The sequence below is a fragment of the Pseudorca crassidens genome, chromosome 13 (assembly GCF_039906515.1).
Source record: "Pseudorca crassidens isolate mPseCra1 chromosome 13, mPseCra1.hap1, whole genome shotgun sequence".
NCBI lineage: Eukaryota > Metazoa > Chordata > Mammalia > Artiodactyla > Delphinidae > Pseudorca > Pseudorca crassidens.
In genome coordinates, this window is record NC_090308.1 from 26,663,349 (window position 1) to 26,679,277 (window position 15,929).

The following is a 15,929-nucleotide window of genomic DNA, read 5'->3' on the forward strand; positions in this document are numbered from 1 at the left end:
TAATTATTGTGGTCCTGATTATTAAGGATTGGTACTGCGTCACTGAAACTGTGGACGTACCCTGGCATGCTAAATTTCTCCCTTAAGCAAATTTTTATTTATAATTGTAAGTCTCCTTAATGAGAATACAAATGTAATGCTGATTTAGGCCTGACTGCAGCTGTGATCACAGGGCCATTGGCTTGGCTCAGGTATGGGAAGCATCATCAAAGCACAATGGTGCTTTCCACCTGTCAAAATGATGCACAAAACCTTCCGGTAGTAGCTTGCTACACACTGGCCTGTGAGATTCGTGGATTCTGGTGTAATTGAGTTGGACCTCCAGGTCAGCCCTTCTTGCCTTATTTTTGTTTCATTTTTATGGTATTCAAAAGTGTTTTTTATTACTATATCATCGTTCTAAGTTTTAAGTTCTTAAAATATGATTGCTACAGAATTATTGCACTTTAAATGAAAGACAGACTTCCGTTCTTTTTAAACCAAAAAGATGGACTTGCCAGGTCTGTTATTTCCGTCACAAATCACTGTCACTTCACTGAATGTTTCTCTATGAGAAAAATAGACGAAGCATATACAGCTTGCCTTCCACAAACTTTCGTGAGAAGTTTCACAAACTGTGAAGATGCCCTCATTGTGTATATAAAAAGATACATCCTCATGCTTTGTACGGTGACTTTGCATAAGTCCCTGGCAGAGTATCAGGAAGTACAAGTAGAAGAAATAGCTCTACAGTAGAAGGGAAGTGTTAAAATAAATTGAGAAAAGGGAGCTGGAGCCATTTTTAGTCCAGGAGACCTATGAGAGGGCAAATGCCTTTGAATAGAAAAACCCCATAATCTTATCCAATGAATCCTCACAGGAAAGAACACTAGATTGGCATTTCTGATTGAATTCTTGGTGGTCCAGCTGTAACCGAAGTACTCAGCTTTGAGAATGTCATCCCATTTATTTACAAACCGATCTGGTTCAACGTTTGCCTGCTACTCGCTGAGCATGGAGGCAAAAAAAAAAATGGTCCCAGTCATCCACCAACTTGTGCAACACAAATCCTAAACCATATGTGTGATTAGAATCACATGTCCTTGTGAAGGCGGGCAGGGTTTCACTGAAGAAGGTTTTGGAAGAGGAGGAGCACAGAATGTCAGAAGGAAGGAGAAAAAGGGTGTTTGTTCTACATCTGGCTCCTGTTTCAGAAGTAGGACTCGGCGTACGGCCTTTAGACACCTGTGAAGTCCAGTTCCACACTAGCTGTGAAGTGTGCAGTGACTTCTTGCTGTACAGAGCAAATCGTTTTCTATATTGACGTACCTATCTGGAAACCTGTTCATGGAACAATTTGCATCATTGCAATTGTTTTTAAAACAAACAGCTCTGGTTTAAACCAAACTAAACAAAAACCACCCTCTTCTTGTTTGTAAACAGAAAACAAGAACAAGGTCTTTTTCCAGTGGGCTGGAAGCAGCCTGACTCTGGGCTCTAAGCGGGGAGGGGGTGCTTCTTGTTTTAGGGGTTTCAGGGCAAGTCTTTTCCTCTCTGCCTGTATGGAAACCAGCTAGTACTGTCTCCAGCAAAAAAAATTTGGGAGGGAGGAGAGATTTTTTATTATGACTTTGATTCCTTTACTGCAATATTGCATGTGTTTGGAACAACTTTTTTTTTTTTTTAAGCACGTCAAAGATTTTAGTACCTTCAGCGGTGGAAGTGTAGCCGTTTTGCCTTATGATAAAAGGTAAAATGGTCCATTTGTGGTGGTTTAGGAAGTTCGCCAAGTCTTTGGCATTATAATCCTTCCTCAGATGCCTGTCTGAAGTTTACATGAGTTTTAAAGCAAGGGCTTAGAACACGAATATGAAAGGTAAAAGGTATTAGCGATGAGGTTTGGAGCGCCCTAAGTGTCCTTATCAACATGTTCATCCTTCTGAGATGTTATTTATTTCTATATAAGAGCCCCCTAAAATCTCCATGGCCCTAGGTCAGGCAAGATTAAAAGAAGCTGTATTTACCAAAAAATGAACTGGGTTGCTAGCAGTATCTACATGGAAATTAATGCTTCGTATCTTTTATTAAAAAGTGATCATTGTTGCACTAGGAACATCTTTGGCTTAGCAGTTGCAAATATTAAAAGCTTCTGGGCTTGCTAACCCCAAGTATACTTCTCCTTACCTGTATCATTTAGATTAAGGTTTTTGGTGTTCTGGTTGGTTGCTGACAGTTACAATGGATGTGCTAATCCTTTTCAGTGTGGGCCTTCACTGAATGAAAATGACCAAACCTCAAATCTACCCACCCTGATCATATAATTTAGCATTTCTGTTAGTCACTTCTTTCCTCTAGGTTGATTTCAGAACTATGCCAGAGAATTGTATAATTCTTCTTTAGTCAGAGTTGGTTCTAATTAACAAATAAGTCAATAAATGTATAAAGTTTAGTACCTCATTTACCTTCTCATGAAAAGCATGTTTTATTTCACCACCCCCTCATCCATATATCTACATACTATAGTTTCTTCTAATTGAAACAGTGGGAAGGATTTCTTTTAACGTTCTTATCTGTACTTTCTAAACCACTTAATGTTGAGACAACCAGACTGCTTCGTTCTTATAATGATAAAAAGGGTTTATTTGATGCTTTGAAGCCAAACGGTATTGGCTTCTCAGTGACAGATCATTAGTGAAAATATATAGGGGGATTTGATAGGTCTACTCTGAGGTGTCCTGTCCCCAGTTTATGAATATTATTTTAACAGAGCATTGCAATATTGGGAAATGATTTGAGTAGATAGTATCCGGCCTATTCAATGAAGGTTATGATCATTGACACATAGACTTTTGACTGGCATGCTTTCATTTGCAGCATGTTGATTTCAGTGTGGGATAGAGTGTCTGGATCTCTCTGGGGTCACTGACCGAGATGGTTAATTATATGTGTCAACCTGGCTAGGCTACAGTGCCCAGTTGTTTGGTCAAACACTAGGCTAGATGTTGCTGTGTAGGTATTTTGCAGATATGATTAACATTTACAGTCAGTTGACTTTAAGTAAAATAGATTACCTTCGATAATCTAGGGGGCCTGATCCAATCATTGAAGGCCTTCAGGGGTTTCCCAGAGAAGGAGGAATTTTGCCTCAAGGCTACAGTATAGAAATCATGCCTGAGTTTTAGCCTACTGACCTTCCCTACAATTTTGGACTTGCCAGCCTCCACAATCGCAGCAGCTATTTTTCCTTAAAATAAATCTCTTTATATACATTTTATGTATTTTTCTCCAGAGACACAGAACCAAAAGTACTATTCTGTGGGGGTTTTTTAATTCTGTGTTCTGTGTCTCTGGAGAACCCTGACCGTGATACGTTGACCCTTAGAAAGAAAATCAAGGGTTTGCCCCAGAAATATTCAAAACACTTAGATTACTTTTTAAGAGAGAAAATTTCAATCTAAAGGTAAAAAGAGGTTATTAAGCCTTCCTAAATTGGAAAAAAAATCGTAATTGATGTCAGTTTTAGTTTTAGGAGAGTGAATTGGGAAGAGCAGCAGAGCAGCAAAGGATAAGGATTGGAGGGAAGTCTCAGTACAGTCTGAAACACATTGTTCTTGGCGTCTCCAATTTTTTTTTCTTTTCTGAGCTGCACTGTTTATTTTGCTGCTTGAAACCTACGTGACAGTATGCCACTATAATTATGGGGTTTCATCTAAACCTTTACTACACTGCAGGTACAGAAATATACGGACACATTTTTGGAGAACGCAACAAACATTTTAATTTGTACATAAGAAAGTGTTCAAAAGGATATGCATGGCAAGCTATTGCAGGTTATTTGTGAGAGAATTTCTGCAGGTAAAACTTGTTTAAATTTAACCAACAGTAACGCGTCAGTGTCTTTAAAATCATGACAAAAATCTTCTCTCTGTGCATGTTGCCCACGACAAATTACTATGATGTATGTTTTTACTGACCGAAAGGCTTAGGACTATCGTTCTCCTTAAAATGTCCATAAAGTAATATACTGAATTGGTTTATACTTAATTGCTTTTCACTCCAAACCTTTGTATCTTATCTCTCAAGTCATGTAGCCACAGTGAGCCATCCATAATAAATTGTGCCGTTAAGGGAAACCTGTATATCTTATTCACCTTTATCCCCTCTTCCCCAGCGTTTTTCACACAGTATGTTTTCATTAATTTGTGGGTGGGTAGGAGAGGAGAGAGGCCTGCAAGCTGCAGGTGCAGAAATTGTAGAGTGGGCCTCTTCTATCCAAAACACCCACGGAAACACCCACTGAGCGGGGCTTCCATTGTTTTTGTTATTTAGCTTTACGTCTAAAACCTCTGGGGGGCATCAGTCGAATGAGTAAAACAATACAACTGCAGAGCTTCCCACAAAGTGAAGCCCTGTGAAGTTTTAAGTATAGAGATACAGTGACTGCAAGGAAAAGGGCTATCTGAATCTCTCAGGCTTTTTCTTTCTGCCTGACTGTTTTCCCGTGGGGATATAACTCTAGTTTCCATTTTCACCAGGTCACGGAATCTCAGGATCAGAAGGGACTCTAGAGTCTAAAAATCCAACCCGTACACAGTGCGTTAATCCAACACATCGCCCCAGATCAGTGTTTGTGCACGGCAGTCCTCAGTGATGGAAAGCACAGCTCGTTACATTCCGGTAACTTCCAGTCACCGGACCTCAGTCTCTCTTCTTGAACTACACTGAAAGTTAACCTTTAATTCATTTATTTTATTCTTCCAGAGTCTTATTTTCTCTAGAGAAAATGTACTTTCTTTCAAACAATCCTCCTGTGTTATGGCTTAGGATCTGTATGATAAATCCTAGGTTGTTCTCTTCTGAATATGTTCTAATTTATCATCCCATTGGAAATATCTAGCTCAGACCATGTGATGTGAGGACCAAAAAATAAAGAAGGCTTGTTCCGCTGACTCAGCATGCTGGCTCTCTGCTGATACCGCCCATGATGCTGTTAGGATTTTTACTGCCTCATCACACTGAAGTGTAGTGAGCGTACTGTCCGAGGGCCCTCCTTCCTTGTATCTGCTAAAGCTTGGGTAGGTCTTCACTTTGTACCTGTGCAGTTGTTCCTTTTTAATGTAATAAGAGGTGTTCGTAGTTATCACGACTAAATGAATCTTTTTAGCTATCGTCCATTATTTCAGTCTGTTAGATAATTTTGGTCCTGATTCTAGCCATCTCTCAGCTTTGTTTTATCTACAGATATAAAGCCCTCGTTCTCATCTGAATCTTTTATAAGAACATTAACCTCCTTTCCTTCCCACTGCTCGCTTCACAGCTTTTATTTGGACTATTGAGGGCGTTTGGTATCCACGCTCATTCCCCTGAAATAAGTCTTCCACATGCCGGGGAATACCTGTTTAAAACAACAACAAAAGCCATGAGTGAATGAATGATTCTTGTCTTCCTGTCTTTTGCCTTCTGTCTCCCCAGCCACCGGTTGAGATCTCTTTTCTCCACCTGGACCAAGTTATCATGTGACAAGTTTTTCTCAAGTCTCACTCCTTCTCCCTTCCAACCCATCCAACACCAGCTGCCAGACTGGCCTGCCTGGATCACACATTTAGTCATCAACACCCCTCAATGACTCCTTGTCTTTGGTGGCAGAACAATTACATGACTTGGCTGCTGCCTGCCCTCCAGTGTCATCCTCCAAAGCACCCCATCTCGCATCCTTGACATCTCACCAGTCCTAAAGCAAGACAGGGAACCCATTTCTTATCTTTCTAATTGTGCGTCTCAAAAATTAAACATGTGACTTGCTCACAGACCAATGGTGGATTAGGTAACTTTTAGAAACACTACCCTGGGCATCTGATTCTTCTGTTGAATCCAGTGATTGGTTTCTGTGCCTCAGTTTGAATCTGTAAAGTTGCATGTCTAAACTAATAAGGATGTTGCTATTAGAGGAAAGGAGCTTCTGTGCACATTTTAACTTTGGTCAAGGAATTCAGAAGTCCATGTAATGTACATTAATAAAGTATTATCACTGAGAATAATGAACCGGAGGCCCTAAAGGCATTCTAGCATATGTTACTGGGTTAACGTTTAATGTGGCGTTTTTATAATATTTGCAACTTAGCTAGTGATACATAATGTTTAGGAAAGGGTTTTCAGGAAGACTTAGTGTCCACACCTTACATTCAGATAACCGAACCCTGGAGGTTTTAGATTTGTTAATGGCAGAGCAGACATGGGAAAGCGGGCTCTGCTAGCACCACGAAGTGTTCATGCAGCAAAGATTTATAGAAATGTTATAAAAGGCACGGCAGGGACCTGGTACTTCTTGGTTCATGGCACGTCACTGCTGGGGTAGCGTTTACTGTTTTTCTTATAAGCCTGTTAACAAAAGGTGGTAAGGAAGATCAAAGCAAACCTGCTTTATTTTCCTTTCAAAGTGTCAGTCTGCCTTTGTGAGTATTTCTTTGTCCAGCAGCCTGTCGGAAGCTCTGCATAATGCTGCAGGATGGCAGAATATTGTGCCTTTATTGCCACAGAGGCCATCAGGAAGTGGCGTCATCCTAGGAAACTGTAAGGGAGCCCTTTAACGTCAAGGATGGGGATGGCAAAGAACCTGCTGGGACCCTTTGTTCCCTAGGGGTTGTTTGAGTTCGTGTCAACCTATGCTGGCTTTGTCATTTTCAAACGATGCTGAGGTTTTTATAAATATTACGTTAACACGTGGATTTCTAAAACTCCTGCTAGAAGTAAATTGCAGCTTACTTTGGGGGAGATGCATAGAGAATTTAAAAGATGACTGAAGTCCAGTAGTTTTGAAGAATTAATCATCTCCTCTAATATAGAAATGTGGGAAAGCATTTTGGTACTCCTGGGCCCCATTGAAAAGTAACTAACTAATATAGATATAGAACTGTAATTTACTAGTGACTGACCATTCAATCCAACAGTAATAATTTTTGTTTTCAACTACAGCACTTGATTAGTACAAATCAGCCTCTTTACCATTTCAGTAATGTTTCTGTAAAGCTCACTAGGCTTGTAGAAAGAAAAATCTAGGTATACGTTCTCACTGGTTAAACAGATTTCTCTTTGCAAGAGGATATTCTTAAATGCACTCAGGGGCTATGCTATTTTCCAGTTTTATGGTCACAAAATAAAAGCTTAGGAAGCATAAATGTGAACAGAAGCCTGAAGGTGTATGTTCGGATGCGTGTGCCTACATGTATTTAGTCCTTTATTTAACATCGTGACAGCAAGGCCCAAGTCATGAGCTGACTTCCTTGCTAGATCAGCAAGTTTAACTCGGTTTCATGTGCATGGGTTGGTGCCAGGCAGCCAGGGTAGAAGGACAGAGAGACATAAATTCATTGTGTACTAAGGGAGTGGGGCTGTGGGTGGGGTGGGAACAGCAGCTGCTCAAGGGCCTGTTGACCTGTTTGGTTCATAGCAGTGATGAGTGGTACCACTTTCCACCTATGATTGTGAGTACATTTTGTGATTGTTCTGAAACTTTTTTTTTCTGTACAAAGCCAGGCTAGTTGTAAAAATCTACCCTTTTACACCAGGCAGTGTCTCATTTCTCTCGTTTATACAAGGTCTCCGTTACTATATCACTTGCTATTTTAACAATTTAAACAAAACAGTCGCAAAACCTGGTTGACTCTCGGAAGTCTACCTGCCCCAGTTCCCATGAGAACTGAATTAAGCTCCTATATCTGCAGGCAGCATGCAACGGCAATTGTGTCACACTGAAAACACTTATTCGTGCTGAGGAACAGTAAAGAAATTCACAGTGGTATTCGTTTTACTTCTGGGGATATTTAAATTTAAGGTCTCACTATCCCCCTTTCCACATTTGCTTTTATTTGGAGTCAGAGTGTAAAAAGGAGAAGACTATAGCCCCAAGCTCTGCCCCTACAGGGATCAAGCCACAGCAGTCCTGGAATTATATAACTTATATAATCTGTTATATATCTGTTAAAGGCTGGGTTTGAGCATTTAAGAAACTAATCTCAAATGTTTTCATATGTCTTAAATGAGGTAAGAAATGTGTACTTCATGGGTAGGAAAAGAATCCTTTATTATGATTATTTGATCTTGAGCTGTTTGCTTCCCTGTGACTAGTCCCAGCTGTGACTGAGATGCAGTTAGTTGGTGCTGGAGTCAGGATTGACAGGGCAGCAGGATGAAAGCATCTTGGCGTTAGAGCAGATGGGCCTAGGTTTAATCCTGACCCGGTGATTTAACTAGCTGTGTTAACTTGAACCTCTCAAGCCTCAGTTTCCTGATCTGTCAGGTGGTGACTCCTCTCTCTTGGGGTTATTGTAACTAACAAAGATAACATATCTAACGCACCTAGCACAGCGTCAGACATAAAGTTGAACATGTTCCCAGATGATGGGCTATTATATTCCTGTTCTTGAGGCTTCCTTGCCTTATGGGTTACATGATGGTGGCAACCTCTGACCTCCTTTGGTAGCCTTTCGTTTCCCCCAATAAGTGATTTTAAGTATAACTCGTATTCTTTTAAAAACAAAGCAAAACAGCCATTTTGGTGGTTTTCAGATTTTGAGACAAATCAAAATTCTCCAGGAGACCCTCAGGCTAGAGCATGAAAAATTCGGTCTGTGTCACTGAGGGGTATTCCACTGAAGTTAACAGAAGCGGAAAACCATTGATTGCCTGGACTGGGTGGTAGAGCTGGGCTGTCCTGTGATCTCTCTTCCCCGGGACCTTCATTCTGCTGGGTGCCTTGAGTGCAGCCACAGACCTCAAGGAGCACTCCTTCCCGAAATTTGTAATCTTGTCTGGACAACTTAAACGCTAAGTAGTATTTGCTTTGCTGTTGCATTTCTCCATAAAATGACTGAGGCCATCCTTGAAAGTAATGGAATGGACATCTTCTGCAGAGGTCATTTGAATTTGAGCGCCCACTTTGCCTTTCAAAAACCTCTCTTGGGAAGGATTTTTGTTGTCATCCTAGGACAATGTATAAATATTATCATTTTCATTTTTTTATTTGGAAGGTGGAGAAAAAGGTCCTTTTTCTTGATTTCTTTCAGTAATACTTTTATTAAACTCAATGGAGATGATCAGAAGCTGTTAGCTTTACTTGGATGAGGAATATTTCTGAATGAAATCTGTTATTTGCCCAAGACACTGATTTTCATTTTCTCTACCAAAAGCTAGTTTCAACTATACTTTGTGTGTATGTTGCTTTTGTAAGTGCTAGCCTGATTCTCTAGAAATAAAAGAAACTAAAGTAGATTTGAAAATATTTCATAAATATGTTTATGTGTGATAATTGGCCTGTGTTTATTGATCATCTGATTAAAGAAAAATAAATAGGAAATAAAAAATTATTTAATTCAGAAAAAAGTTTACCAGTTACAGAAGGTTATGGAAATACATTAACCAGTTTGTATCCACTGTTTATTTCAAGGCATGGATCCTCCCTTTCCTTTCCTCTCCACATCTTGCCATCTCTGTAGAAGTTGAAGAGGGGTCTAGGATTCTAAACCTTGTAGGCCAAGTATTTGTCAGAAGGAGAAGAACTGGAGTAGGAAGAAGAGAATCTAAATTTTCATCGTAGACTTACTGCCAACTAACATTTGACTTGGGCAAGAAACTTCACTTCGTGGGCCTCAGCCTCTTTGTGTGTAAAATGATGCTGATTCAGATGCCTTCTCAGACCCATTCAGCTCGTTTCCCAGTCTTTTATTCCAAATGCCTACATCACAGGTTAACATGATTTTAAATAAACTCCATATATGAAATTTCCTGTGTTTCTCTAAGCCACAGATCTAAACATGTTGACTTAATTAAATCTCCCAGCCTTTGCAGGGAAAGATTTCTGAAGATTTATCTATTTTTTTCCAGCAGGGATTTGCTAACCGTTTAGTACCTTTCCAGTCCGAGACTGGGCAGTATAAGTAGATAAAAAGCAGAAGTGTCCCTTGATGGAGTTGACAGTTGAACTGGAAACACCTTAAATAATTATGAAGCAAAAATGAACTAGTTACAACAATGTATTCTAAGATGTAATTAAAGCAGCTGGTATTTATTAAGCACTTCTCACTGCGATAGCGCCACCATCATTCAATCCTTGCCCCTAATCCTATGAGAGAAATGTCATCACCGCAATTTTACAGAGAAAACTGAGGTACCGAGAGGATAGTGAATTGTCTGAAGTTGCTCTTCCATGCAAAGGATTTAGAGAGGATATTTACCTCGCCTCAAAGTCCCTGCGTCCCCTCTTGGATAAGTTTAAGGATTGAGAAAAAAATAAGAGTGGGCTGGGAGCAAGAGGATTGCTTTGGACTTTCTAAGCTGACTTGAATTTGATTAAAAGGCAGAAACAAAAAGAACAAAGATTATTTTCTTAATTTGGAGGTTGACTTTTTAGTGTCATTTATTGTATATTTAGGGTTTTTTGCACACAGTATAAATTTTAGGCAGCCTAGAAATGGAGAGTCTTATAAAGTGAGAAAGCTTATTTCAGGAGAAAACAATAGTCACTTGATGGTGTGCTTTGGAGAAATCAGTCCAGAAAAGAACTAAAATTGGGTCAAGTGTTGAGACTTGCTCAGCATTGCTGTTAGGGACTCGCCCAGAGCAGTGGGCACTGGGGGGAGTTTGCTGGATATAATCAAGGCAGCTTTTTTCCCATTGGAGGATCGTAGTGTCTCATTTCTGTCCTTTCGGCTAGACTTGCAGAAGGGGTATTCCAGATTGTGGTCTCTGTGAGAACAGGCACAGTTCTCTTCCCTGGAGGGTCTTGGGTACAGGGCCGCACTGGTCCTCAGGACAGTTGCCACCAAGCCTGCGTTTATACAGACTCTGGGGTTGTAAGAATGTCAGGGAAACTGGGATGTGTTACTGAGTGTGAAGCGAGCTGTGGGGTACCAGCCATGCCTTCATTTATCCAGGGGCTCGCAATCATTATCACGATGGAAAACCTGGCCCCCCAAAAGAAGAAAACGCCGTCTTGCCTTGAGCCCCTTTCTCCCAGCTGGGGTCCACTGCTGCCTGTGCAAGCAAAACTGCATTTTCCTCCCCTCCTGCTACTCCGGCCGCCGACTGGAAGAGGGAGCTGCCCAGCGGCTGGGCTGCTCGCCTCACGCTGTAACCCTCTGCTGGCAAGTTCCCAGGACCAGCATCCCGGCAGGCTGGCGGCTCCACCGGGGAGATGGAGCCGCTCCCAGCCCTCCTTGATTAGGATAAGTCAGGGTTGTCAGGGCAACTGTTAACGGCAGCATCTCCTATTTTCCCTTCTGTGCTGTGTGTGCTGAATATTTTACTGTGCCGTAGCAGGAAAAGAAGATTGGGAAAAGGTGCCGCAGCAGGAGGGAGAAGCTGGGATCTGATTGAGCAGGTTAGGCAGTGGGGGGAAGCATCCGACCTGCGTGCCTTTCTGGAAGGAGAGAGACAGAGAGACAGAGTGTGTGTGTGTGTGTGTGTGTGTGTGAGCGAGCTTGAGCCAGCACATGTGCCTGTGAGGGGTAAGTGGGAGGGGGCTTGCAGAGGAGGCGGGGTGCTGCTAGGTGAGGGGGAACTGTGGGGCCTCAGTTGCCAAGAGGCTGGTAGTATCTGTCAGCTGTTTGCACACTGTTTACCCATAGGGGATCTATTACAAGTGCTCAAATGAAGCGGCAGCTTAGAAACTAGCAGCTTCCTGGGAGCTGCAATTATATAAGCATATAGTTTTGATGTACTAATAATTAAAAAGCAAGTAGCAGCGGTATGCCTGGATCAGCTACAGCTTTCCGACAAGAGAGACTGAAGAAGACCCATGCAAGGCCAGTCCCCCTTGGTTTATTCACCATTAATGAGGAAGATGAACAGCAAAAGAATGGGAATTCCAGAAGACCAAAAGGTATGCATTAGCCCTACCCTTTGGTCGGAGCCGGAGACAGCCCCCGTTTCCCACGCTCTCTGTAACACATTTTCTCAACCATGCTCGGGGTACACACTGCGTGGAGTGCTGGTGGTCTCCTAGCACCGTTTGCTGGTGGTATTTATACACTCTGTAGGGCTGCGTATGCATGAAACGGGGAACAGATTTTGCAGATTTGGTAGCTTTCAGATCAGCTGCCTTTTTGACCCAGGCTGCTTTCTTGGCCTAGAGAGCTTTAATCTTCACTTAAACAGTTGCCAATGGCTGTCCTCATCAGGAGGAGGGAATATGAGTTATCAAGGTTTAAATGAACCTCTCCTCACCTTCCATAGGTGCATCAGGTGATTTCTGTTTAATGAGGTGAGTTCCTCAAGAGGGATGAGTTGGATAGAGTGACCTAAGAGTGCAGCCTTTCCATGGGCAGTGGGTCAAGATATTACCCCCTTTTCTATTTTGAAGTGCTGAGAGAGGAGGAAAACAAACACTGAGCACGACTGTGGGGGGAAAAGCTGGGGAGCAGGGAGGGGACCGTGAGGTTTTATAACTTCTGATGGCAACTCTGCTACATCTGTATAGAGGTGGAGATGGGCTGGCTACAGGAAGGAGAGGACCCTTTCATGTGCTGTCCTTTCATGAGGGTGAAATCCAGCAGCAGCTCGCCGGCTTCTCTGGTCCCCATGTACTGCATCATCTTTAGCGCTGTCTCATGGCCACCCTGCCAGGGCTGCAATGATCAGCAACGTCATGCATTTTTGAAGAAGGGCTTTAAGGCTTACATTTTAAGTTTTCCAGTATCCAGATTCTTGCAACCCCCTTCCCAAAATACATATGAACTGTTCTTAAGCTGATAGGTTATCAGTTTTGTTGCTGCCAACGTGCTGATTACATTTTAGCTCACATTCAAATTGTTCTATCACTGAGAGATCCCATTTTCCTCAGTGTGGCACAGAGCAGTAGCATGGCAAAGTAGCAAGCAAATATTTGAGCAATGATAGAATGAGTGTTTACATAGAATGCAGTGTCTGAAGATGACTGTCTCTCTCTCTCTCCTGGTTCTGTAGTGTATCTGTTTGCTTTTATTAAATATAATTGAAACTCTCTAGTTTAAATCCCAAAGTATATTTTTACTTCATTTTTAAAAGACTGTATACAGGGAAGTTCTAATAAGTAGAGTCTTATTACTGTAGTTGATTTTATTTTACTGTCAGACATTGCTTCTGTCTGAGGACCAACCCACCTCAGGCATCTGTTGATGCTGTAACTGGAAGGTGACTTAGGTGATTCTTTTATTTGCCCATGAATTAGATGTTGAACCAGGGTGTTCTCTTGATGAGAACTCAATACTTTAAATTGTTAGTAGCAAATCATTTGGCCTCCTAGGACTTGGTAACTTTTAAAATTAATGTGGATTTGTTGAATCCTGGCCACTGTGTAGTTTTGGAAATATTGTTCTTGATTTGAGGCACTTTTTCCTTGGGTGTCCTGGAACAGTAATTTAGGATAGCCATCCATTTTGTCCTTAGTAATTCTCTTGAATTCCTCTTCTATCTCTGAAAGGTTCTTTTCACTTGCCTCTAGCTTTTTTTTTTTTTTTTTTTTTTTTTAAGGAAAGAGGGCTGGGGGGAGTCGGTGCTTCTAAAAATCTGTTTGGTTTTGACAGTTTATGCAACTCCTTGGATAAAAGACTTAAATCAAGGAGTTTTCTGATCCCCTACCATTTTGCTTTTTCTACCTTTCCCCACACCAAGGGCAGGGGGGCGGAGGCAGAAGAGTAGGGGAAAAAACCCCTGTGCTGATAAGGATATCCAGACTTTCTGTATATCTCCAAATGTCTCTAATTTATGGACACATTCAATAAAATAAGCAGATAAAGCACCTTGGGTATCTCTAATATTCTTTTCTTTTTTTTTTTTTTTTTTGTGGTATGCGGGCCTCTCACTGTCGCGGCCTCTCCCTTTGCGGAGCACAAGCTCCGGACACTCAGGCTCAGCGGCCATGGCTCACGGGGCCCAGACGCGGCACGTGGGATCTTCCCGGACCGGGGCAAGAACCTGTGTCCCCCACATCGGCAGGCGGACTCTCAACCACTGCGCCACCAGGGAAGCCCCTCTAATATTCTTGATGGTGAAGACTATTGGCTTTGATTCTGAATTTCTCATCAGGTCTATAGGAGCAATAGGAATGCTCACTTTCAAGTCTAGCTTTGTACATCAGGACAGTGATGGAAATATTCTGCGTCTGCACTTGTCCAGTATGATAACCACTAGCCCCACGTGGCTAGGAGCACTTGCAATATGGCTGTTATACCTGGCAAACTGATTTTTAAAATTTTAATTACTTTCAGTTAAATTTAAGTATAGCCACATGTGGCTAGTGGCTACTTTATTGGACAACACAGTTCTAGTCCATAGAGCTGTGACTTTCTGAATTTGTGTCCTCTTTGCTTTGTCCATCCTTGACTGCTTCCTGCTGCCAGATATGGTCGGTCCTGAAATGAATGAGGTTATTAAGAAGGGCATCGTCTAGCAGACAGCCTGTTCTCTGCAAGGTAGCACATTAACCTGGATTTTCAGACAATTTCATTTTTCCTTTTCCACTTAGATGTCATTGCCTGCTCTGTTATTCTTACCAGTCACTAGTTGCCTATACCATCTTTTGCAACTTTTAATGAACTCCTATTTTCTAAATTATTTCCAAAGCATCATAGCTGGATGACATACAGGTTATCTTTTATGTCTGACTATTGAGATAAGAAATAAAAAATTGGGGGGTTTTTTCCTGCTTACTCCACGGTCTAATCACCTAACCGTGTCTCAAACCTGGTTTTCATGCTTAGTATCTTTGTTCTATCATTACCAGGAATAGAGAAGCTTGCTATCTAAATTGAATAAGCTAAATGCTGCTATCTGGGATTACCCTGGGTTAATGACAGTAGCATCTTTCCAGGTACTCTACTGTTAGAAAACCATCATAATGAACTCAGTGGGAAGGAAAATGTCATTTACCATCTGGACTCCCAACGGTGGCTTCAAAATTACCTGATGGGGTCAGACAGTAGTTTGGTTAGCTGGTAGACTAGATCAACTATTAAAGGAGAGATTTCTCTCCCATGTGATCAATAGCAATATGAATGTTTTACATGCCTGGTTATTATTGACGTATAACACTTAGTAATTGAGAGTGAGCTGGGCGTATGCTATTGCTCTTATACCTCAGAACCCAAGCCTCAGTGTAATGCTGACTGTATAACTTGCTTAGGAGAGATTGTTTAGGTATTGCAGTGACTAAATGCCATTGAATAGGTGTCAAGGCAAACCTGCCTTATGATGAGTTTTGCTGAGTACAGTGTGATTATTAAGTAATATGACATTTTCTCCCTAAACCAATATTTGTTAAGTGCTCTGTGCAGATTACTCTGCTGGGCATTGTGGAAGTGATGCAAAGATAATTGACATGGTTTCTGCTCTCAGAAGTGTTTAACTGTCTAGTAGGAGAAGACAGGTATGTACAAATGATGCAAGAATATAAACTGAAATCAGAGGAAGGGTTGACAGGGTAATGAAATTATCTCTGCATACGTCCATGCCCTTTTCTAGACTGTAAGCTGCTTAAGGGCCAGGACTACTCCTCTTCATAAGTACTTTGTAGAGTGCAGGGAAAGCTATTGAATGGAGGTAAATTTAACATTCAGAAATAATTTTCTCTGGTTCTTAAAGGTCTTACTAACATAGGAATTTTAAGAAGTGTTGATGGTATTAGAATTGTCCTTCCAAGGTAACTACTTTGAAAGAGACAGTGCTATGTTTGGATGTGTCTGATGTGTCAGTTGTATTATTCTCTACCACACTGCATTTGTCTAATCGTGTACTAGGGATTCTGCTGTTCTGTTGTTTTCCATCATAGTATTCATCATTTTCTTTGGAAAAAAGGAAAGTATATGTTTACAAGGTGGAATCAATTGACTACTTTGTTAATAACTAGGTTAATGCCTTCTGCCCCTTTTGTTAGCTAATTGCAGGTTAGAATGTAAAGAAATAAACATTTCTCCTTGAAA

At 41.3% G+C, this 15,929-nt stretch overlaps 1 protein-coding gene across 9 annotated transcripts in view; it reads left to right on the forward strand.

Annotated features, from left to right (window-relative positions):
- The window catches only part of MAP7 (microtubule associated protein 7), a 164,235-nt gene that overhangs the window by 10,776 nt on the left and 137,530 nt on the right, over window positions 1-15,929 (forward strand). For 4 of the 9 annotated variants that reach the window (XM_067701967.1, XM_067701968.1, XM_067701971.1 and 1 more), the window contains exon 1: window positions 10,183-11,854. The exons of 1 other annotated variant lie outside the window; for it this stretch is intronic. In XM_067701967.1, the coding sequence (XP_067558068.1) occupies window positions 11,722-11,854 (133 nt within the window). In that variant the 5' untranslated portion in view covers window positions 10,183-11,721. Of the gene's footprint in view, window positions 1-10,182; window positions 11,855-15,929 lie in introns of those variants that run through there. 4 more of the 9 variants (XM_067701973.1, XM_067701975.1, XM_067701976.1 and 1 more) reach the window with 2 other exon arrangements.